The following is a 23,831-nucleotide window of genomic DNA, read 5'->3' on the forward strand; positions in this document are numbered from 1 at the left end:
TGATTGTAGAAACAGAACCACAAAAATATTAAAGGTCCTACATTATGCAAAACTGACTCTTGTTAGCTTTAAACCATGTTATAATGTTAGTACAGTTGAATGGGGACTCACTGTTGCTGCCAGATCGGTTGAGGCGTTGCATTGCAGTGTTCTCTGGTTCCCGGTATGGAAACTGTAAAGTTGTGTCCAGACTTCGAAATCCTTCTCTGAGCGAGTGGTGCTTGTAGTACTCGATCAGCTCCTGTTATAAGCAAAAACAATCACAATTAAAAATGCATTTTGACCCAAGTATTGTCAAATGTTTTGCTTTCAGCGTTCAATGTAGGACAGATATTTGAAAGTTTCTATAAGTGACAAAGAGTCATAAACTGCAAAAATTAGATTGGTTTGACCTTAAAATTTAGACCAGATGCCCTTACAAACAGAAAAAATTTACAGTACCAGTCAAAGGCTTTTAGAGCACCTTAATGTTCCCAGTTATTTACTGCAATTCAAGTCATGCAAGTCTGATGAATAGCTTGTAATGGTACAAAGGTAGGTAGGTAAAACAAGTCCAAGCTTTGCCAAAGCTCTCCCAAAACTACCTCAGGGAAAAAGAACAAGATGGTGAGCTTAAAAACATGGAGTGGTCAGCACAGTCTCCAGACTTAAACCCCATCGAGCTGGTTTGAGATGAAATGGACAGAAAAGTGAAAGCCAAGCAACCTACAAGTGCCACACATTTATGGGAACTTCTGCAACAGACTTGGGAAGAACTTTTTGAAGAATATTTGATTTCTATTGTAAAAAAGAATGCCACAAGTGTGTTCAGCTGTTATATCTGCCAAATGTGGACACCTTTATGAATCAAAAGTTTAGAATACGTTTTGGTCAACAGTAAAGATTAAAAAACTGGAAAAGGTGTTCTAAAACGTTCGACCAGTAATGTATATTTGTCTACCATTTCATTTTATAAACACTACAAACATTATGGTGGGATTGTGAACCACATGTGGAGCAAGCGGATTACTTAAACTGTATCACAATTTCTACATAAACTTAAAAAGACAAAGATTAAGTACTTCATAATAACAGTATTTCAGTTCTAAATTACCTTGAAAAACATGCTTCCTTATGTGGCAGGGCTTGCCTCTCCACAGACCTGACTTACTGTATATGATGCTATTGCTTTGCCTAGAATGCCACAGTAAAAAAAAAAAAAAAAAGCAATAAACCCTACTTATCTCCACAAAGAATGTTCCAAAGTGTGGCTTTAACTTTGCATTTCCATGTAGTTATGCTGGTGGTGCGACTGCCTCCAGAGAGTTACACAGCAGGGCTTCAAATAACAGTTTAGTAAGAAACCTATTTGCCTGGAGAATAACGCATAAACCGCTGAATAAATTGACTTTGGTATTGAAGCAGTGTAATTTAAAGGTTCTTATTAGAAATCTGAGATAGATCATTCCCAGTTTGTGGCATAAATATCGAGAGTCAACCTTTCACTTTGCATTGGACTTATCTATAACACTTAGACCCCGCGGCTAGCATAAACCCTGCTCTAATCACAGCTATTTTTGAATGCACCGCTAAAATAAAATTCAGCTTTTGACACTTCATTAACCCAACGTCATGACTTATTTATAAATTATCCAAAGGCATTATGAGAAAAAATAAAAAAAATAAAAACAACTCACCACTATGCTTCTGAATTTCTTGTTTTCTGCGATGTGGAAGCCGCCCTCCTTGGTCAGGATCTTAATGTGCTTGACGTCGTTGTTGTACCTGTGGGCAAGTGAATAAGTTATGAGTGTAATTTCCCCTTTTGATCAGCGCATCGATTGGAGGCTAACGCTAATGTGTCAGGTCCCAGAGGTTAGCGAGCGTTTGAGTGATGTGTGCACGGAGGGGGAATAGCTCAGTATGTAAAGGGCCACCCATAACGCCTTCTGTGGAGAGAGGAAAATACCAGGACAGCACAATGAAACAGCTATAAATGATCGACAGAGAGGATGAAGAGGAGGTGTAACAGGAGGTATCGGTCCTACAGTGACCTTTGACCTTTTCATTGATGCGCATTTCAAAGACGTGTGGATACGATACATACATAGACTGAACCTGAGCGATACTAGAGGAAGGCCAAAGAGATGTGGGCGGTTGGCAAGAAGAAAGAAGCATATAATAACTCAGAAATTGGAACAGAAAGAAATTGCGATGTTGTATGGTGACATATATATATATATATATAAAAAAAAAGACGAACAAACTTAACAATATAGATTCTTGTGAGCATTTAGTCATATTATAATGCTGATACCTCCCCAGGAAACATACCCAGAGTTGTGTTTTGTTTCATTCACACATGTTTGAGTAATCCAGAGGTGGCGCTACCATTAAGCAAATGTAGGCAGCTGCTTCGGGCCCCCAAACCTGGAGGGGCCCCAACCAATTGCCCTCAGTGCCGGTAATGGCAGAGGCCTCAGAGCAATTTGATTTTCTCTCAATATGACATTAAACGAGAGTGGTTTACTTTTAACCAATAACCATAAGAAAAATAATAATAATCATATGTAATTGATGTAAACAAAAATATAATTGGACTAGCAAAAAAATAAAACTACATCAGTTCTGGTTATCTGGTAGGCTACATGAATAAAAAGACACGTTTTCCATCCACCATAATTCAAATAAATTGAAATGTGCATGTCTCAAGAACAATGGGGAAAAACATACAATAAATGGTTAAAAAAACAAAACAAAACAGAAAAACGGTGCATTATATTGAGGGCCCCAAGTCAAGTTAACCTATAGCCCCCAAATTGCAAACTCCGCCACTGGAGTAATCCTTTATTATTATTATTTGTCTGTCTACATTTCTAAAACTCAAAATGTGCTCTGTTCCACCTTGTGATGTTATGATTTCAAGTTAACAGCTCCTTTTTCCTTTAATAAATGTTTAGTAGATATGGACAATTTTAGGGCTGAAATGATCCAAATGATTCTAGTGAAGGTATATGATGTTTAAAAAACACAATGGAGCAGTTTCTTCATCACCACATGACATCACAAGGTGGAACAGAAATGTCATGTTTTCTGTTTGAGAGAGAACTCACACCGAATATGCAGGTTTGTGTGTTAAAAATGTGTGAATGAAACAAAACAACTCCAGGAATTACATTATAACACAATAGTGTAATATAGACCATTTTAATTTACACTTCTAGATCTCAATTGAATTCAAACTCAGTTAATTGCACATTCTTACTACCAAATACCAAAATGAGAAGTTGTATTTTAAAACTTTCTTCCATATTCAATAGTGTCTTCCGGCTATAGTGGTCCCTCAGACAGTGTTACAGTCACACTCCGCTCTGTTCAGCTGCTCTGTCTGCTCCTCATAGTAATTACGCACTGACTGAACTGCAATGGACTTTCTCAGAGCCGAGGATATGCAAAAGAACAGACTTATTCAAGTGGAGTGGGCGGTGGAGCCATTATAATGTACATTTAGACTCAGGACTTTAAGTGTTCCTGTGAGATCCAGAGTAGTACTTTTAAACGCAGCAAGTTTTTTTAGTGCACAGTTTAGACAAGCATAAGTGACATAATCTTAAAATATTCATGTTCAACCATACAATTTTATGGAATATGAGTGGAGACCATCACACTACAATGACAGAGGATAAAAAGACATCGTATACTACTGATATTTGAAGCTGATGTAGGGCTGCTTGATTATGGAAAAAATTATTACAATTATTTTGGTCAATATTGAAGTCACAATTATTGAAACGATTATTTTCTAGTTACACGATGCATTTATTCAGAATTTCTTTCTCAAAAAAACACTTATTGATAATTTACGCAAAACATTCAAATTGAAAATAAATACAGTTTAGGCTACAAATATGTACCTTAGAGCAGTTTTGCGATGTTTAAAACTGAATAAAATATACTTTGAACATGAAATAAGGCATAAAAAAACATAAATGTATCCAAAATAAACTATATATCCAGCTGTTCTACAATCTCTATATGTAAAAAATTAAATAAATATACATTTATATATAAAAATATCCCAAAATGAAGTTTGTTAAGCTTTAAATTGTTTCAACTCAATTATATGAGGTTGGAGATAGTTTGACCCGCAAATCGAAATTGTGATCAAAATTCAATTAATTGCACAGCCTTAAAGGGACAGTTCAGAATTTTGAACATAGGACCTCATTTTCTAGTGAGCCAGAGTGTTGAAGACATGTGGAGACAGTTTTTAAAATATTTCATCCAGTATTTGCAGAGGTCGCTGGTGCTAGACTAGTGCATGTCAGTGGCCATAGTTAACCTGCCACTAAAAACAGTCTTACCCACTCCACAAAGTAAAACTATTATAATGCCAGATTGTTGATTTGAATGTCTGTGTCGATAGAATAATTTTAGAAGTAAAACCAACCTTGAGAAAATAGTCCCTCAACATCTGACGATTCACGCGATGCAAGGTTAGTTTCATTTCAAACATTATTCTATCAACACAGACATTCACATCGACAGGTGTAATAATTGTTTTGCTTCAGGTGTTTTGTGGAGTGGGTAAGATTGTTTTTAGTGGCAGGATAACTATGGCCATTGACATACACTAGCCTAGCACCAGCGACCTCTGCAAACACAAGGACTGGATGGAATATTTAAAAAAGTGTCTCCAACACTCACTAGGAAATGAGGCCCTATGTCCAAAACTCCGAACTGTCCCTTTAAGATGATGTAATCTGAACTGAAAGCACTGCTCTGTCTGAAGCTCTGTTATTCAAATTGGACTTAATTTTAGCTTTATTTTAACACAATCTGACCAGAGAGATGAGGAGATTTGTGCTTTTAAACTAATCTCTAACATTTGCAATAGTCTACTGTTTTTCAGTTAGTCACTCTCACCTTTTTTTTGAACATCTCTTATAAATCTGTTGAATAAATGCTCGTTTGAAGTGCACTTGCAAATACCGTTTTATATCGTCATACTTCGTTAGTCTAATTATAGTTTCTAATAAATGTTTAATTTGTCTGGGAAAGCATATCAGAGCATCTTACAGTTAAAATGTTAATTAGCATCCCTGGGGTTACAAAATGGTGTCCTCAAACCACTGCTTAACTGGTCGAGATCAACACAGAATTTGATCAAAATATATTTCATTTCAAACAAACGGACTGGGACTCCTCACATGTGAAAAAGGATTTGTAATTGCATATAGTTTGGTCAGTTAGAAGCCTCACTGTGGTTAACCAGTGTCTTGACCTCAGAGAAAATCTAAACCATGGTCTAAGTGAGGGCAGAACTGGGACTTGGATGTGGTCAATACTGTGGTCTGGATAAAGATGTGATAAACCACAGAGACAGTCAGAACACACTTATAATGAATTATGAATGGGTATCTTGGATTGGATTTTAAGTGCTATTGTCAAGTTAAGCAGAGCTGCAAGTCTGCGCCCAAGAATCACATCATTATTTTAGTGTTTATCTTGGTTTCAATGATGTGGATAATTAGAATATATCAGAATATTTTTAGAGTGTTCACTGTGATTGTAGCTGAGACCACTGTTTTTTGTCATTTTGTCCTTGGGCAATACACTTCCCCCACGGTATAGAGTAAAGATCGGCATTTCCAGGACTGAAATCATCCACATGATTCTAGTGAAGAGTGTAGTGTAGCCTAAATATGCAGTGTTTTTGTGTTAAACATGTGAATGAAACAAAACACAACTCCAGATATGTTTTTGAGGACACAACATTATAAAATAGATCAGAAAAGAGCGTAATATGGGCCCTTTAAGGTCAGAATCTGTCTCCTGGAAATGAATGCAGTTAAATATAATGTTCCCAAAAAGAATGGAAATCCAATATGTGTGAGTAATTGATGGTGAACAGGTTGCAGTATGGGTAAAAAGTAGGGATGTAACAATTTTACAAGTCTCACGATACAATATCGTCAAGGTATGAACCTCATGATATCATATTTATTGCGATATCGTGGGAAAGCTCACGATATGTTGGGAAGGCTCACGATTAGAGATGTAACAATATCCAAATCTCTCAGTACAATATTTATTGTGACAGTGACATTTTGTGGAGCTAACAAAACCGTTAATATGCCACTTTTTCCTCTTAAAATGCCTTGACAAGATTTAATCCAAAGAACTGGGACATAAAAGTGATTAGAACTGTTATTTCTTCATGTAGTCTACACTGAAATGGTGCAAAGGATCATGGTCTATTTAGTTCCCTCTGTCTTTTTTTAGCTATTGCTGCACCATAACTCTTAATTTAATCAAAGAGACTTGTAATTCGGTATATTTTGATGGTCCACGATATTATTGTGAGAACTTTGAAGATATGATATCACGATATTTCGGTTATTGTTACATCCTTAGTAAAAAGTGAATAAATAATGCATATTGTGTACATTTAAATATCTTACACTAAGCCTGTCATGATAAACACTATATTGACATCATTTAATTATATACAAGCTGGAGCGATATATTTTGGGGTTCAGTATTTTTCATGAGTACATTTGCTTAAAAATAGTGGGAAAATTTGTGTTATTTTTCTTATAATATGGTAAGATTTGAGCTGTAGAGAGCTGAACTCCTATGGCAACTTCTTGGTTCATTCTGCTATTCATTTGCTGCAGTGTGTTAATTTTTATGATTCTGTCTATTTAAAAATAGATCACTGGGATTATCCTGCTTTATTGTTACTGTGTCAGTGGGATAAAGTAGTTTCAATATTATCGCAATATTTCTCTGTATCGAAATATCGTGTTATCGTGACAGGCCTATACAAATGTAACGTGATATTACTATTGAAACACTGGACTTACTTGATACTGATGGCGTACTCTGTGAACTCTTTGCTGCGATGTCGGACCAAGTACGTGCTGTTAACCCTGTTGATGAGTTCTGCCTCAGCTTGAAAGCGCTCCATGGGGCCTGCAAACCTACAAGAACACCATAACAGTTACAAAACACTTACAGTATATTACACTATTCAGACTTTTTTATGTGATTTTATTATGAACTTACCAGGGCTGAGTGGAGTAGTCTATGGGTTTTGGTACCTGGAGCAAAGAGCAAATCATTGTTTTGAGTCTGTTTCCATAAAGTTTTCACCGGACCATCTGTTTGCAGTGAAATGCAGTTTTACAGTGCAGTTTTACTTCACTGTACATGACTGCAGTAAAGCTATGTAATTGTAGTTTTATCTTTACAATTACAGTGATAAGCCCCGTATACAGCTGACACTGACGCTCTAGTTAATATATGGAGCATTTTAGTCATACACAATATTGTGGCAAAGAGGTGAGGTAATGTTAGGGTGACATTTTTAAATCAGTAAAGAATAAAGAATGAAAACAGCTTGTAATGAACTGTAACTTTTCTGAGATCAACCAAAAATACTAACTTAAAAATGCATTGTATAACTTTTCTTGGAGTGCCACCTCCTCTGTGTTGTCTCTATGGAGATGTTCTGAAATGTTCCTCAATATGCCGCTCATCTATCTCCATGGATACGCAGATGATGAAGCAAATGATGCCAATAGGTTTATCAGATCTGTGGAGAGGAGACCACACTCGCGGTACAAAAGCAAGGTATTTTCTTCAAAACACCTGGAAATTTGTGAAATATAGAAGTTTTGTTTCATACTGTGGAACATTCCAGGCAAATCATTAACATCTCCATGGCGACAAAAAGTAGTGCACCACATTTTCCTCTGTTGTTGCTTTTTCAGTTGCGAAAGGTGATTGATTTTCAGTCTTTTTAATAGAATATTTTACATTTTGATCACCAATTTTCAGTATTTCTTATGTTTTCTTTGTAAACACTGAGTTCCTTTTTACCTGTCTGGAACATTACTTTGTGTCTGTTCCAACGCTTACCTAATCTAACTTTCCATTCTGTCACTGAATCTTCTCAATCTCTCATCTTTGCCAAACACACATCGCCACAACACGCCCTGGTACGAAAACAAGAAGAGAGGAACGCTTACACAAGGGCAGGGCTTCACAGCATCACTGGGAAAAAAGCCAACTTCTTTTGTCGACAGGATTTTGCCCTGAAAGCAGAGACAGATAATTGCGTTACTTGCATCTGGCTGACTCCAAGTACATAATTCAAAGACGATTAGCTCCCCATACGCCACAGTGCAAATTTACAGCTCTGGTTAACCATTGTTGAAATAGCAGCTAGCAGGAAGAACACAGAAAGGCTGACTACTTCCTTATGTCTCCCATGGTGACAACTTTCTCCGCTCAGTGTCAAGATTTATAAACACAAAATAGACCACGGTTTTATGAAGTTTGAAATGTGTGGCCTGATGCTGTTTGCTTGAAAATAAAATGAAAATATGCTATTCACACGGGACAGTAACTCAGTTTTGGTGTCTTCCGCGGAGAAGAAATCGCTTGAAATTTTCACTATTTGCACCAAATTTGAATGTGAAAGATGTGAAAAGTGAAGAGTATTTCCCTCAAGAATCCATTGTCCAATTGAGTTGGGTTAATGGGGGATCTGGTCTAGTCCAACCTGGCAACTAAAGGTGATTTACTTTGAAAATAAAGTTGCAGTTTTCCTGTTTGTACGATAAAAAAATGTGATATGAAAACACTTGTGGCTTTAAGTATTCCCTGTTGAAGAGTCTTTACAAGTTGTTTTGCCAATTCATCTTCAGGATCTGTTTCGATATTTTATTATTACCCAGTCCACCTTTTTAAAAAGTATTAGCAGCAGTAAAAACAACTTTTACCATAACCAGTTTCTGACTATGCTTACATTTAAGTACAAAATGGTTCTGTTTAGCTCTTTAGATCATTTTTTTCTGCAGTCTTCTATTCCAAAGTTAATTTTATTTAATGGTCATTACTATCAATGCATTTATATGTTTGTATTGTGATTTTTACACATCTTTCTTGTCCTGTAAAGCAGTTTGAATTCAGAATTGTGCTCTAAAAATAAACTTCGCTTGCCATTATATAACATGATATACCTAGTATATGTTTCTACTGTAACTTCTAAATTGGAATTAGATGAATAAGTAAAAAATAATCAATATACATTTAATTTGAATGGTCTATCTTCCCTGTGCAGAAGTGAAGTCTTCATTAGCTGTCATGATGCTATAAATTCGATTTCAACAGTAAGAAATTCAATACTGTATACAGATTACAATAACAGAATGAAGACTAAAAATACTCCTAATAGAATGTAATTTTTTATATACAAAATAATTACTTCTAATAGTACTTTCTTTATCTTTGCGTGAAGCCTTATTCATCTGATAAAGCTCAAAATTATACTAAAACTGTTCAGAACAGCTCAGAAGTGTGTTGAGTGCCTTTAAGGGGGAAAAGTGCAAGATAAAAATGTGGCTAAATTTTGTCCTGTTAATGTGATCTGTTTCAATACTTGCTCAAATGTGTATCTAGTTTCGATATTATTTTTTATATCGATTAGTATCAGATTTTAGTCTGTATGGAGTGAACTGTCTGAACATCTCCGTCATGGTTTCAGTTACGGCTACACTCCCCCAGTCTGCCCAGCCCTCTGCCTCCTCAGGACTGTACCACTGGACTCCCTCTCTCCTCTTCCTCTCTTCTCTCCTCTCTCATCCTCTTCCTCGCTCTCTCCTCACCCTGGCTTGCTAAGGGTGTGATAATAATTCTATCGATTAATATCTGATTTTCAATATTTTAACAACCCTAGTCTGCATGAAATTAAGTCCTGTGTCTCCTCAAGACTGTACCACTGGACCCCCTGTCTTCCTCCCTCTCTCTATCTCTCTCCTCTCCTCCCCCTCCTTCTCTCCTCACCCTGGCTTGCTAAGGGTGTGATAATGATTCCAGCCGCTCCCATTGACAGAGTAAACAGATGCTCGCTGCTGAATGAAATGAAATTACAGCCATCGATTGGATTTGTCACGCATCCCCCCGAACAGAAACGATTATGGCCGGCTGCCTCCAAAGGTGATGGATATTGAATGTTTACTGGATATGCTGTGTGCTTGAGTGGGGCGGCTAAAGGGGTTAAGTGCATTTTTATTTCAAGACTTGTTTATCCACACAATATAGAATGTGTGTAGTTTCTATTTAATTGATATTGTTCATATGTTTTGCTGTTACTGTGTCTTGTGATAGTGTGTGGAGTGTGGTGTTTAAATCAAGGCTCAAAACGTTCTGTTTAGCTGTGCATATGACTCTTTTAATGTTCATTTTATGGGGATTATTTATGTTTTATTTGTTTGTATTGTGATTTTAAAGTCTTTCTTATTCTGTAGAGCACTTTGAATTACTTATTGCACAAATTGGGCTATACAAATAAACTTGCTTTGCCTTAATAAACAATTATATCTTTACAGTTTTGTTTAAAGTTCGCTTGACCAACCAGTTTCTTCTGCATTCTGTTTGATTTCCAGAAGGTCTGGAATCGGACAATAGAGTGTGAAAAACCAACTTGAAACTTGACATGATCCAACCACAGCTGCTAATTTAGATCACGTGTCTCTCGAATGCGGAAGACATCTCCTCTCCAAAATTCTAGTAGCATTCAGAGCACAATATATAACTTCTTTTAAGTTGTTTGTCAGTTCTGCAAAAATCTGCGCTGTTTCTCAGTCTTGTGTCGCTGATTTTTTTTTTTCTTCCTTTGTTACACCTAAACCGTCATGTTTGTTTTTACAGACCATGTGTCTCTCTAATTGATTAATCCACCTGTCAATCACGCCTCTGAAATCAGGGAGACAGGATACATTCTAGACTAATTTTTTTTAATAAAGTTTTGTTAAAGGGTGCGGTGCTGTCTGGCCAGGTAAGTTCAATAAAGTTTTAACTCATTCCTTAACCATTTTTAGCTTGGATAAGTTACAGAAATTGCCATTACTCTGTACGTAAATAGAAAGACAAATCATGTGAGATCATATATCAACACATAAAAATACATTCACACCACAATATATAAATAACAAACCCAATTTTAAATCATGTGACCAAAATTGTGAATTGATCTGATGATTGCAAATTATTTCAAAATCGCGTCTTGTGAAAATTCTGTCAATTCCCACCCCGATAATTTAATTTTGTCCTTTAAATATGCTTTATATTATTAGATCATACAACTTTAACTGTCTTGCAATAATTTCAGACGCTAATTTAGAATAACCAATTAATGAGATGATGGTGGAAGATAAAAGACCCTAAGACAAGACCGAGTATCACACAAACCACATAACATCATAACCATAACTAAAAAGCATCAGGACTAACCACTCTACCAATCCAGCAAACTCATAACCATTTGGCTCTGGCCTAACCCGTCTGTATTTACTTAATTAGTGTTTTCAATCTGATTCTGTGTTGTCTTGCTGCTATAATTACTTGCTTAAAAGCACATGTGCGTGAGGTTAGCGTTTGCAAAAGGAGGTAGCGTGCCAACTTTTTTGTTTTGTGGTTTGTCTTGTTTACATGTTGTTACAGTCTATAATTTTCTATCGCTAGCCACCCGCCTAATAATAACTACTTTAAACAGTCAGCCAACAAAACCTTTTTGTAACAGTCTACTTCTAAAAATAGGCCAATTAACCAAAACCGTGGAAATAAATGAATGAAATCTCACCTGCCACCATGCACTGTGTAGATCTGCACAGATGAGTTCGATGATGTCTCCAGTTTGAATGTTCAGGGGTGGACCAGACGCAGGACTGGGGACCCCAAAGTAGTTCCTGACGACCACCATCTTAGGCAAACCTAGATAAAACAAAACAATATTAGGATTATTGTTGTAAAAACTATATTAAGATAAACTGTATGTGTGTCATTTTTCAATTTTTTATATTTTTATTTTTTCCAATTTTTTCCATTTTTTTAAAATAGATTTTTTTCAGTTTTTTTTTTTTTTTTTTAATTAAGCAATTATCTGCTTTCCAATATAGTGTTTTTCCTAATTTGGCATGACTATTTTATTTCTCCTGCTGCAGCTACTTCTTTTTTATTGAGCATGGGTTTGGCTCAAATTGAACTAAACTTGAAAATATTTGTTCAAAACATATTTTTATATTACACAGACCATAAACACGCCTGTTGCCAGCAAATCTAGAGCACTTTCCTTATCACTTCCCTTATCTGTTTACAAGCTGATAACAGCAGCCATGTCTGGAGCTCAAATATGATAAAGAGAGGTCAAATTTAGCTGCAACTGGTGAGTTTAACCCAAGCATAGTGCTAACACTGGAACTGCAAAACACTATAGTTCTCTGTCTTATACTGTGGGTTTTAGATCAGATGCCCTTCCTTATGCATTGTCTCCATATTTATATTATCTTGGAATCAAAAACTACACTACAAGTCAAAGGCTTTCAAAGGTTTTGACACACCATCTCATTCAGTGTTTTTCCCAGTTATTTTTGCTGCTTTCTACATAATTTATACCTCAAATGGATGAAGTAAGATATATGGAATTATGCTGCAAAGGAAAGAAAAAAGTTAAATAACTCAAAATGTTTTTATTTATTTCATTCCATATTGAAATCTCAAAGCAGTCAGCCTTTGCTTTGTCGAAAAAGAAATAAATACATACATAAAGAAAGAATCTTTACTACCGAATTCCATATATCTTACTTCATATATTTGAAGTCTTCTGTGTGTATATAAGTTGCAAACATAAAGAAGCAAACATCGAATAAGCTGGTGTGTGTGAAAAAGTGAGTGAAGGTTCACATTTGTATTATAAAGTTGAACAAAAGCTCCCTTCTTTTTCTTTAATCCAGTGCACTTACTGCTTTATCCTACAGATTAGAGGTTAAGTCTTATGCATAAATCAGATACAAAACCTCAGTAATGTTAAATCTGTTAATTGCAGCTGCATTTCAAATCATATTATAATGATAATTATTAAAGCATGTCACAAGGCAGTTATTTTCCATCTTATCTCCGATCAGTCTCCTCCCATTTGTGGTTATCTAACGCATACATAGTTGTCAAGTGTTAACCAGCGCCAGGGGCAATTGAAAAATACTGGTTCGTTCACTTTGTCAAATATTGTTTTTGGCTTGATAGTACATTTAAACAAGCTAGACCTGCTTTTTTATAGTTCAAGTCAGCATGATTTAGTTGCAAGCATGGGCAATGTTCAAACTTCATGCACAAAATAGTTCAAGTGCATTTTTAAGGTGGTACATAATGCAAAATGGACTCTTGTAAGCTTTTAGCCATGCTGTTACCTCATCAAAAACATGCCTGGAGTTGTGTTTTGTTTCATTCACACATGTTTGAGTAATCCTTTATTATTACTCTGTCTACATCTCCAAAACTCAAAAATGTTCCACCTTGTGATGTCATGTAGTGGTAGTTTTCAAGTTAACAGCTACATTTTACCTTTTGTTCAGAAGAGATTGGCAATTCCAGGACTGAACATATCAAAATGATTCTAGTGAAGGTATATGCAGTTTAAAAACACAGTCGAGCTCATGTTTTTTGGACATGCACAAAATTAAAATCATTCTGGGACAATGTGTCTGGAAAAACAGATACGATCTTGACTTATGCTGTCCCCAAGGACCCAGAGATATTTTTGTTAGGCCTTCTGCCTGGAGAGGTGATCGAAAAGGCGGACAGATACCTTTTTAAAATTCTGACATTGGCATCAGAAAAAGCAATAACAAGAAACTGGCTTAAAAACAACCCACCGTCAGTGAATCAGTGGCTAGACATTATAGAAGAATGATATTCCATGGAACGACTTTTTCTCTACGACTCAAAGGACAATTCTTTATTAAAAACTGGGCAAAATGGTTGAAATATTAACAAAAAGAGACTTGATCCACCCTTCTACATGCTTAATGCAGTGGAACAGTACGGAAGCCGGGAGGGCTCATAACAAACGCAAATGCCCCAACAAATACAAGCACGACAACACAACAAAACGCTACAACAAACCAAAAAATGCCACAATGTAAGTGACCATGGGACTCTATTTTCCGACAGACCAAGCGAAGCGTTAAACGATCAAGAGGGAAGTGAATGTGAAAAGCTGAAGAACAAGAACAAGAATGTGAAAAGTACAGGAATGGAGAAGTGAATGAAGTTGGAAATGTAAGTAAAAGTCCCGCAGGTCACTTCTGTTGTGGCTTTTTGGTTTGTCGTGGCTTTTTGTTGTGTTGTGGAGTTTGCATTTGTGATGTTGCGTTTGTATTTGTTGCGGCGTTTGCGTTTGTTATGACCCCTCCAGCTTCCGTAGAACATTGCCCCAAGCTTTGTATTGGCTGTATTTGTTTATTTTTGTTTTTTACTACACAAAACTTGAAAAACTGAATAAATAAAAAAGTATTAAAAAAAAATATTATATGTTTAAATGTGAATGAAACAAAACACAACTCCAAGTATGTTTTTTTTCTTTTTTTTTTTCATCACGAAACATTATAAGATAAATCAGAAAGTTGCATAATATGGACCCTTTAATACAGTTAGTAAACCCTGACAAACACCGTGTTCCTATCTCACGTTTACAATGGGATGAAATATACTGTATGCGTGTATCTTTCTCTATACAGCAGAGGCACAGGCTTGCATTCAATTGGGAGCGTGAAGAAAGGGATAAGGCTAAAGGCGCATAATGGGAAAGTCAACATTGTATTGAAGGCTAATACATCTCTATGCGAGTTTGCTGTTTTGCTTTCAGGGTCTAGTTTCTTTTGCAATGGAGGAGCTGGCGGTCTGACATGTGCGAGCTCGCCTCACTATGACTTCTGAAGACACTGGGAGAGACCGTGGAGAATTGCGACTTGGGGGCACGTATTGCATTCCAATCCACTGCAAGGACAACGCATGTGTGTGTGTTAGCGTGTGTGTCCGTTTGTGCGCCTTTGAAATACAGACACAAATACGCAAACAACTATGGAGTATTATGAAATGTCACGGGTCCGGGCCAATCAAACGCCTATTGATTTTAATGCGTCTTCAGTCAGAAATGATTTACACAGGCATAATGGACGGAGGTGTGGAGAAATAGCGGTTGAAGGCAGCGTTATGAGAGATTAAAGGGCTTCTGTGGCATTTAGACACACGAGTGGAGAGGATGCACGGTGTTCGGCATATTCATAGAGAAAATATTGTATACAGGAAAGCTACAGGGGTGAGGTAAACACGCAGCAGCTAATAATGTAGTTTAGATATGCTTTTTACTGCATCGCAATGTACAGGCAACATTTAATGCTATCAAAACATATCTCAATCCATCTATTTCTATTACGCTTTTATAATAAACTGAGTATGCACTTAGTTATTTGGGATTATTTCACAGGTGCAGTTTGACTTTTAACCAGGCTTCAGACTAGCAGAAAGAGAACTGGTAGGACTAGGGATGTAACAATAACCGAAATATCATGATATTGTATCGTCAAAAGTCTCACAATAGTATCGTGGGCTGTCACAGTGTATCGAATTACAAGTTTCTTTGCTTATATGTATTGTTTTACAGTAGCAATATCTTAAAAACACCGGAAACTACATATACCATGATTCATTTCAGTGCAAACAACATAAATAAATATGTTTTTTACTTGAATTCTTAGGATTATGATGGGAATAATTCACACCAAAATCTTGTCAAGGTATTTTAAAAGCAGAAACGTGTCCTATCTACAATTACATTAGCCTCTCTAAAATATCGCAATAAATATCGTACAGTGAGATGCATATCGTGATAATATTGTACCGAGAGATTTGGATATCGTTACATCCCTTGTTGAGAATGTGACAAAACAACAAAAAAAAATCCAAAAAAGGTAGGGCATTATGTAACTTAAGCCAAAACCAAAAGAAGAAGGGCATCTGACTTAAAGGTGCACAGTGTAATGTGTCTGGTGGGGGTTCACTACCTGCTTGTATCCATGGAGATGTTAATGCTTGGCCTACAATGTTCCAGTCTGGCATTAAAGGTCTCTATCTTTATAGAAACAGGAGCCAGGCCAAGTTACAGGTCAGGTTTTTCAAGTTTTTTTTTCTCTTTGTTCTTTATTTTTACTATATAAACATATGTAACTGATGTAAGATGGATGGGTTTAATAAAACAAAAAAAAAACAAAAAACATTTAAACAGTTTAAACATCTCCATGGAGACGAGCAGGTGGGTGACTCTCCTTCAAAAAAGTTACATAGTGCACCTTTAATATCTATATGCTGTAATAATAAACATAAATGTGTATATTGCTATATACTCCTATTGCAGGTTTCTGGATTCAAGTTTAAACAATATATTGCTTTTGTATAAATAAATAAAACATGATTTTCCTTTATGATCAAGAGTATCTATCTATCTGTCTATCTAATAATACATAATTAGTGGGCACAAAATTCCTAAAAACACCACAAACTGTCCTCTTAAAATCATTGCTGAATCCTGCAGTGGAGTTAAAACCTGGTCTTTCCTCTCTCCCTCTGCAAAGTTACCTCCAAATGTTCCTGTGAAACAAAAAGAGCAGCATCTCTGAGCCTAGACGCCTTTAGTGCACGACAGCGGTTAGAAGTTTGAGAAGTATTGTTGGCGCAAACGTAAACAAAGACAACAATAATGTGAGAGAGGGAGCATGGGGTCTGCAGAGGAGTTCTCTCACCTGTATCTCTATCCTTGTTCTGCAAAGAAAGAGAAACACACAAAGAAGATAAAGTTAGACAAAGTTGTACACAATCACAACACAATGGAGAACTTTTCGATCCAGTGGTAACAAGGTCACTGGGTAATCATTCACCACAATGAGACAGAGAATAGAGCCTCGCACTAGAACATCAGAGTGCAATGCCAGCAGTTCACGTCTACGTACATCTATAGCATGCACTTTCAATGGAACGTTTGAAGCATGAGTCCAGATAAATCTTATTGTAAACAGCAGACTGGACTCTTATCGTTTGAACGACTAATGTTTGTTTCTTGAGAAAAAATAAATGTGAACTGCATTTAAAGCATAGCAAAATCCATTTAAATTGTAATCAATGTTTAAAAAAATCCAATTGTTTATGCAAAGATGTAACATGTAACTTTTCTGTAGCGTGTTTGTACCCATGAACATTTTAAAATTTAAGAACGCACAGCACATACAAAATAAATAGCTAAAAACGGGATAGGAAGAAGTATATCTTATTACCCCTAATTTATAATGTCATCCACATGGTGTTTGCCTGGAATGTTCCACAGTATGGCATTAAACTTACCTTGCATTTACTTACGTGTGTTGCTTTTATGCATCAAAAATGCTTTGAGGAGAATGCATTGTTGCATGTTGTGGACAGGTTTAAAGCCATACTGTGGACTTTTTTATGCAAAAGCACAAACATAAAGACAAGCAGCTGCACCTTCCACCAGAAAAGTTGCACAGTGAAACTTTAACATATTAATTCTAGTGTATGTGCATTTTTTCCTGCAAGGTGAGAACTCTTGGCCCTGTCAGCGTGCCGAGGTTGACACCCAAAATAAAAACTGATGTCACTATGAGCTAATGCTGCGATGATGCATGGAAATACAATCCGCAAAGTGAAGGTTCAACCGGTGATCAATGCCCTCTCCAGCCTGTGTTTGGATCTCTCTGTCTACACATATTTGGAGTAATGTAGCACACGGCGCATGATGGATGGCTAACGCTCTGAGAATCACTTCGCTCCTGGCATCGCGTGGAGCTTGCAGTCAATTGGCTTTCTCTCCCTTCTCCTCAGCGCTGTGGGAGAGAGCTGTCTTCAAAGTGTAGCAAACCTTTCCAGAAGAGACAGAACAACAGAGCAGAGGAGGCAGCCGCTCACCTGAGTTCTGATGGAGCCCGGATCTGAAAGAAGTTTGAGAACAGGAGTGGTGAGTGACAGGTTAGCACCGGGCGTACGGCAGCATCTGCACGCCGCGCTAGCTACAAGACAACAGTCCCTCATTAGTGCGGAGAAAACGCGCTCCGTCTGACCGAGCGATGGGGCAGTTTGTTTGGCTGCTAGTACCTGACAGGCGCGCTAAGGGCAGGTAACAAGCGGGCGGGGGTAAGTGTGCTTTGTGCTTCAGTAGTTTCTTTCATTGGCTCCCAGAGGACAGGTTACACCCCCTTCTCTTTCTCACACACACACACACACACACACACACAGACTTAGACGCACACACTGACAAACACACACACACACGCACACACAGCTGACAGCCACACATTAGCGTAGTGTTAAGCGTGCTCTTTCTGCAGGGCTGGGGCTGAACTCTGAGCCTGTTACGCAAACAGCAGCTGATAACAGAGACAAGTACAGGTAAACAAAGGCTTATCTCAGTCCACACAAACACATGTGTGTCCTGCTCTGCTACGTGTCAACAGCCAGATCTGCTCAGGCTTTGAAACGCAAGCACAAATCTGAAGAGAGATTTATCCATATGCAGGAATGTCTAGAACTGAACAATCGCTCACTATTAATAAATCATGCACGTTTTGCTGTAAAGTTAAATATGAAGTTGTTGCTCATAGACTGGCTTGTTGGCGTGAAAAGAGCTGCAATCAGATTCATGCAACTAAAACCTGGAGCAGTCTTCCTGAAGATGTGAGACAATATGTAAATCCAGGCTCAAAACAGTCCAGTTTAGCTGTGCATATGACTGAAAGGTTTGCATTTTTCATTCTGCACTCTTCACTCTAATTTAATGTTTCTCTCTCTTTTTAATTTTATGATGATTATTTATGTTTTGATTTGTTTTTATTGTGATTTTAATGTATTTCTTATTCTGTAAAGCAATTTGAATTACTTTGCGTGCGAATTGTGCTATGCAAATAAACTTGCCTTGCCCTTGCCTTGCCAATCTGAGTCGCGTTATTGGGATAAATAAAACTGCTGACTGATTCGCTGACACAGGAACATAAACTGTATAAAGAAGTGGACAACGGGAGTGTGACGTCACCCATAGTGTTCGGCTCCAGTCAAATGATGCTTACAAAGGTTAGGTTACAAGAGCAAATTTGGAGCCGTTCCATCTTTATCTAAATTAATCTTTAGTTAAAAATAGTGAAATAAAAACACCAGGGTCATGTAAAGTGAGTTATTATGAACATTTTAGGACCAAAATGACGAGGCTCACTGGAGCAGTTACAGAGAGAGCGGAGGTGACAATTTTTCAATGTAAAGTCGATTGAGTCAATGGAGCCGGAAGCTGTTGAAGTACAAATTGTAACACAAGAAAAAATCGGAAATTTTAATGATGTAGAGTTAATAGTACAAGAAGGAGTTCAATGCAGTCATTTATTAAAATTATAGATGAAAGATTATATGGTAGTGGTATTATTTGGTATGGTATTATTTTATTATTATTTAATTTAGAAGATTGAAAGTGAGAACATAATTTAAATTTTTCATATGTTCATACGGAAATTTGACAATAAACTTTTTGAATAGTGTGTTAGCTACTTGTAGACTATATACACTTAAGTATTATTTTGAACCAGCGACACTAAAAATGCACAACATTCTGACAAAAGCAACAATGCACAATGGTAAGTATATCTTTCATACGCACAATTTAGTTTCACAAATGCACGTTCTAAAACACTGAATCTCTTCTTGCCACCTAGCATATCGTGGCTCGTGTTTTTTAATGCATTGCTCTCCCTGCGTTCCTCTGAAGCTGTCACTGCTCTACACCAGACTGACAGACACACAACAGGGGCACGCAAAAAAATGTCAAGACTTTCTTAAAAACTCCACGCCGCAGAAGCAGTTTCAAACTTCGGGGACTGCGAGGGCCTTCTCTGACATTGCCTTTAAGTGGGTCTGTTTTGAAAAGTGTCCAGGGATGGCTTTTTGGTGAATATCAGCGATTGAACAGATGAACGACCTTGAGGGGTAGACGAAAGGGCATGTGGGAAACTTAAGAATGTTTAAAACCAAAACTTTTCAAATGTCCCAGAACTGTCTTTTAAAATACTTGCATAAAGAAACCGATTTTTGTAATAAAAGTATAATTATTTAAGAGACTGCAACTTAAAGGAGCCATATCTTTTCAAAAACTATTAACTATTAACTATTATTATTAATTACTAACATCTTTTGGAAAGTAGAGCTTATTTTAGAACATTAAAAACATAATTACAAAGACTTTCCAAATTCCAATCAAGTATGTAAGACACCTATTTATGTGAAATAGATTCGTGTGAGCATTAAGCCATGTTATAATGTTGTAATCTCATCACAAACATACCCAGAGTTGTGTTTTGTTTCATTCAAATATTTTTGAGTAATCCTGCATTATTATAGCGTGATTCATCAGCCGGTTTCACTTCGTGGAAATCATCTGACCTCATAGCATTAGTATTTGTTCGCTTGACGGTAAGCGGGTACTTTTTTTATTTAAACAATCACTGCTATTTGGTCGTGACGTATGTAATGCGCCGCTAACGGGGATAACGGTATAATAAGCTTTTCCCAAATCCCAAAAGAAGGGCAATAACGTCTTTCCCCTTGATGAAATTCACCAAACATTCTCTTTGTTCCGGCTTTAAATCCTCGATCTCTGGAATCGTTGCCAACACAGAATGTATGGCTTCATCTACATCCATCTGGACTGCTTTGTTTACTGTTGTGCTGTACCACAAAAGGGACACAGACATGGCTTCACAGCTCTTCTCTGATTGGCCAGTGTGTGGTCTACAACTTCCAGGGTTCTTGCAAACCGTCTAGTGTAGTCTGATTCCTGACCTAGTCGCTGGACAGAAATGAAATTGAGCGGAGACACTAGGTGGCGTCGGCTTGGCTACCATTATTAGGCTCTTTACAGCTCCAAAGCTCAAAATGATCTGTTCCTGCTTGATATATCATTGCAGTAGTTTTCAAGTTAACAGCAACATTTTACCTTTTGTTTAGTAGTAATTGGTAATTCGAGGGTTTAAATTATCTAAATCATTCTAGTAATGGTGTATGGATTTTAAAAACACAGTGGAGCACATCCTGTATTACCACATGACATCACAAGGTGGAATAGAGTTTTCAGTTTGATAGAAGAACATCTTTAATATGCAGGGTCTGTGTGTTAAACATATGTGAATGAAACAAAACACAACTCCAGGTATGTTTTTTGATGAGGAAACATACAACATACAACATAGATCAGAAAATATGGGCCCTTTAATGACACCAGTAGATGTCAGTCGGTCTATATTTGTCTGAAGTTAAGTTGTTTGGAGGAGTTCTAAGGAACAAAAGCCATTTGGAGTTCACAGAAAGGCAGTGTCAGAGAATACAAAAGTATCAGGAACCCAATGGACTATTCTTAATATGAGATGCAGTAGTAATTCAGAGTTCATGATAAGTGGAGGTACCTGTTTTTCCACAGGATCCAAAGCGTCCCAGACATTCCTTATGAGCTCCCAGACCACACTTCTGGCACTGGTATCCCTGATAGAAGATTCCCCTAAAAACAGGAAAATCAGGCCATTAACCACCATTAACCTGACAACTGCTCTATCCACAATGCAAGAAGAAGAGAGGAAAGAATCAAAGGCATTATAATGAGTATTTGAAAAGGACAGTCGTAAATGTACATGTGCAAATTTTCCACTTGTTTGCATCTAAATTTACAAAATGCATGATGGGAGTTTAGTACACTACCGGTCAAAAGTTTGGACACATTTCTTCATTTATTTTTCTTCTTTATTTCCATGATTATTTGCATTGTAGATTCTCTCTGAAGGAATCAAAATTATGAATGAACTCATATGGAATGGAGCAAAAAAAAAAAAAAACTCAAAATAACTCAACTTCTTTTAGATTTTAAAAATAAATAAATAAAAATAGCAGCACTTTGCTTTGACCACTGCTTTCCAGTTTCTGCATTTCTTAACCAAAACCATTTGAGAGGATTTGGTCAAGAAGCGCACTGAGAGAAGGCCAAGGGTTTGCAGCACTTTCCACCAAGCAAAGAGGGGAAACTTTGAGAATCGAAATATAAAATCTAAAACATGTTTAGTTATTAGACTTTTTCTTTGCATAATGTATTTGCTGTATTCCATATGTATCTAAAATGAAGAAAGAAAACAATTTTGAATGAGAAATGAGAGGCTCTGTCTAAACTTTTGACTTGTACTAAACAGATTTCAGGTCAAATCAGCATGGGTCAGCAATAACAGCAAGTTGTAAACAGGTATTCGGTGTGCCTGGAATATCATAAAAATCTACTCTATTACACACACTAATAGCATCTATAAACTTTATCTACAGGCCAATTACCAGACAGAGGGCCATTTTGTACCATCAGCAAAAGTCCAGCCACATCTTTGGTAGGCTTATGTGTTTTGCAAAATTGTTAAATGTTTTATGCCCATTATAATATCTTAATACAATTCATTTGGTACTGCATGAACCCAAAATCTTACACTTTTTTGTATTTTGTATTTGAGTCAAATTTTCATAAGACCTTCATTTTTGCATGGCTTTTTATCATAGTTTATATTTTACTATTATAATTCTTGCTTTACGTTGCATCATGTTGTCATTATATAAAATGGTTAGCCAACACTTGACCTTCTGCACAGCACTTCACACAAGAGCCACTTGGACTAACATTGAATTTGTGCATTAATCACATATTCTTTATCCGGATCCTTCACATTGTACAGACAAGTGTCTCACATCAAAGAACAATAATTATTTAACAGTTACTAAAGCTATAGCTGCCCTTAAACGCGCCCTGTCGTCTGGATTTGTGCATGTGTTTCATTTTGCGCAGGTGAATTTGAGCTGTAATAGTGTTCTCCTTGAAGAAGAGCCGGAGTGTGACAGACCTCAGTGCTCCTCCGGGCGACCAAATCTATTCACCAAACTCTAGAGAAACTTGTGTTGCTGAGAGACGAGAGCCAACAGGAGAAGGCTCAGGGCTGAAAAGACTGTTAGGGGACACTGGAGGTGACAGAAGGCAGTCTTGTCCGGTCTTTAAGTTTATTAATAATAGTCTGTGTTATTTGTGTGTTTGTTTATTGTGAAGGTGAAGGTCTTACCGCAGCAGCATGTGGCAGGAGTTACACGAGGTGATCCGCTCAAATGTGTGCATCTGGAATTCATGGTGGTTGTTGGTGCCATTTTCAGGACGAATGTTAGATCTAAACAAAAGGGGAAAAACACTATAAGAGTTTTGAAAATAATACATTCTGAAATAATAGATTTGTGAATGATTAAACGTTTCTGGTGGTGTTTGCTTCCATGGAGTTCCACAGTTTGACTTTAAATGTATCTGTCCTGCATTTCATCAATTACAGGTTGCTAAAATTATCTTAAAACTATACATTGCTGTGCGACTTGCAGACCTGACTCGTGACTATCTTGGGGATAGATAAGTTTAATGTCATACTGTGGAATATTATAGGTAAAAACAAAAACATCTCCATGGAGACAAGCTGATAAGATGAAATAACTGCCCATGTGGTGTGTACACTAAGAAATTAACAAAGAATATAATTAGCAAGACAATCTCAGCAATAATAAAATATAACATAACCTTCCTTTTAGTTTGAACGCCCTGTCCATGTCCACACTTTCCACACTTATACATTGGTCTATTTTTTATCTTGTTATCGGCGCCAACAAATATTTATTCTTCAGAAACATTTTTCACAGATCCAGCTCTTTGAAGTGCGAAGGAAAGAAGTGCAAGTAGACCAGCAAGGTCTGCTTCAAGTGAACGCTCAAGTGTGCTCAGGCCCAGGGGACTGTGCTGTAGGTGTGCACGTGGGAGTGTGCACGAGGGAGAGTGTGCATGAGGGAGAGTGTGCACGAGGGAGAGTGTGCACGAGGGAGAGTGTGCATGAGGGAGTGCGCATGTGGGA

The 23,831-nt window shown here is 37.1% G+C and overlaps 1 protein-coding gene across 1 annotated transcript in view; it reads right to left on the bottom strand.

Moving 5' to 3' along the window:
* Positions 1-23,831, bottom strand: part of LOC110165419 (guanine nucleotide exchange factor VAV3) — a 142,678-nt gene that overhangs the window by 16,171 nt on the left and 102,676 nt on the right. Inside the window, exons 16-25 of the mRNA XM_020930608.2 lie at positions 23,007-23,108; positions 21,333-21,424; positions 17,803-17,825; positions 16,626-16,644; positions 11,633-11,763; positions 8,016-8,081; positions 7,051-7,085; positions 6,849-6,965; positions 1,677-1,764; positions 112-241 (exon numbers count right to left, since the gene is read on the bottom strand). Coding sequence (XP_020786267.1) covers positions 112-241; positions 1,677-1,764; positions 6,849-6,965; positions 7,051-7,085; positions 8,016-8,081; positions 11,633-11,763; positions 16,626-16,644; positions 17,803-17,825; positions 21,333-21,424; positions 23,007-23,108 — 803 coding nt within the window. The remainder of the gene's footprint in view (positions 1-111; positions 242-1,676; positions 1,765-6,848; positions 6,966-7,050; positions 7,086-8,015; positions 8,082-11,632; positions 11,764-16,625; positions 16,645-17,802; positions 17,826-21,332; positions 21,425-23,006; positions 23,109-23,831) is intronic.

Source organism: Boleophthalmus pectinirostris, unplaced genomic scaffold (assembly GCF_026225935.1).
Source record: "Boleophthalmus pectinirostris isolate CB_2022bp ecotype Guang Dong unplaced genomic scaffold, ASM2622593v1 HiC_scaffold_15, whole genome shotgun sequence".
Taxonomy (NCBI): domain Eukaryota; kingdom Metazoa; phylum Chordata; class Actinopteri; order Gobiiformes; family Gobiidae; genus Boleophthalmus; species Boleophthalmus pectinirostris.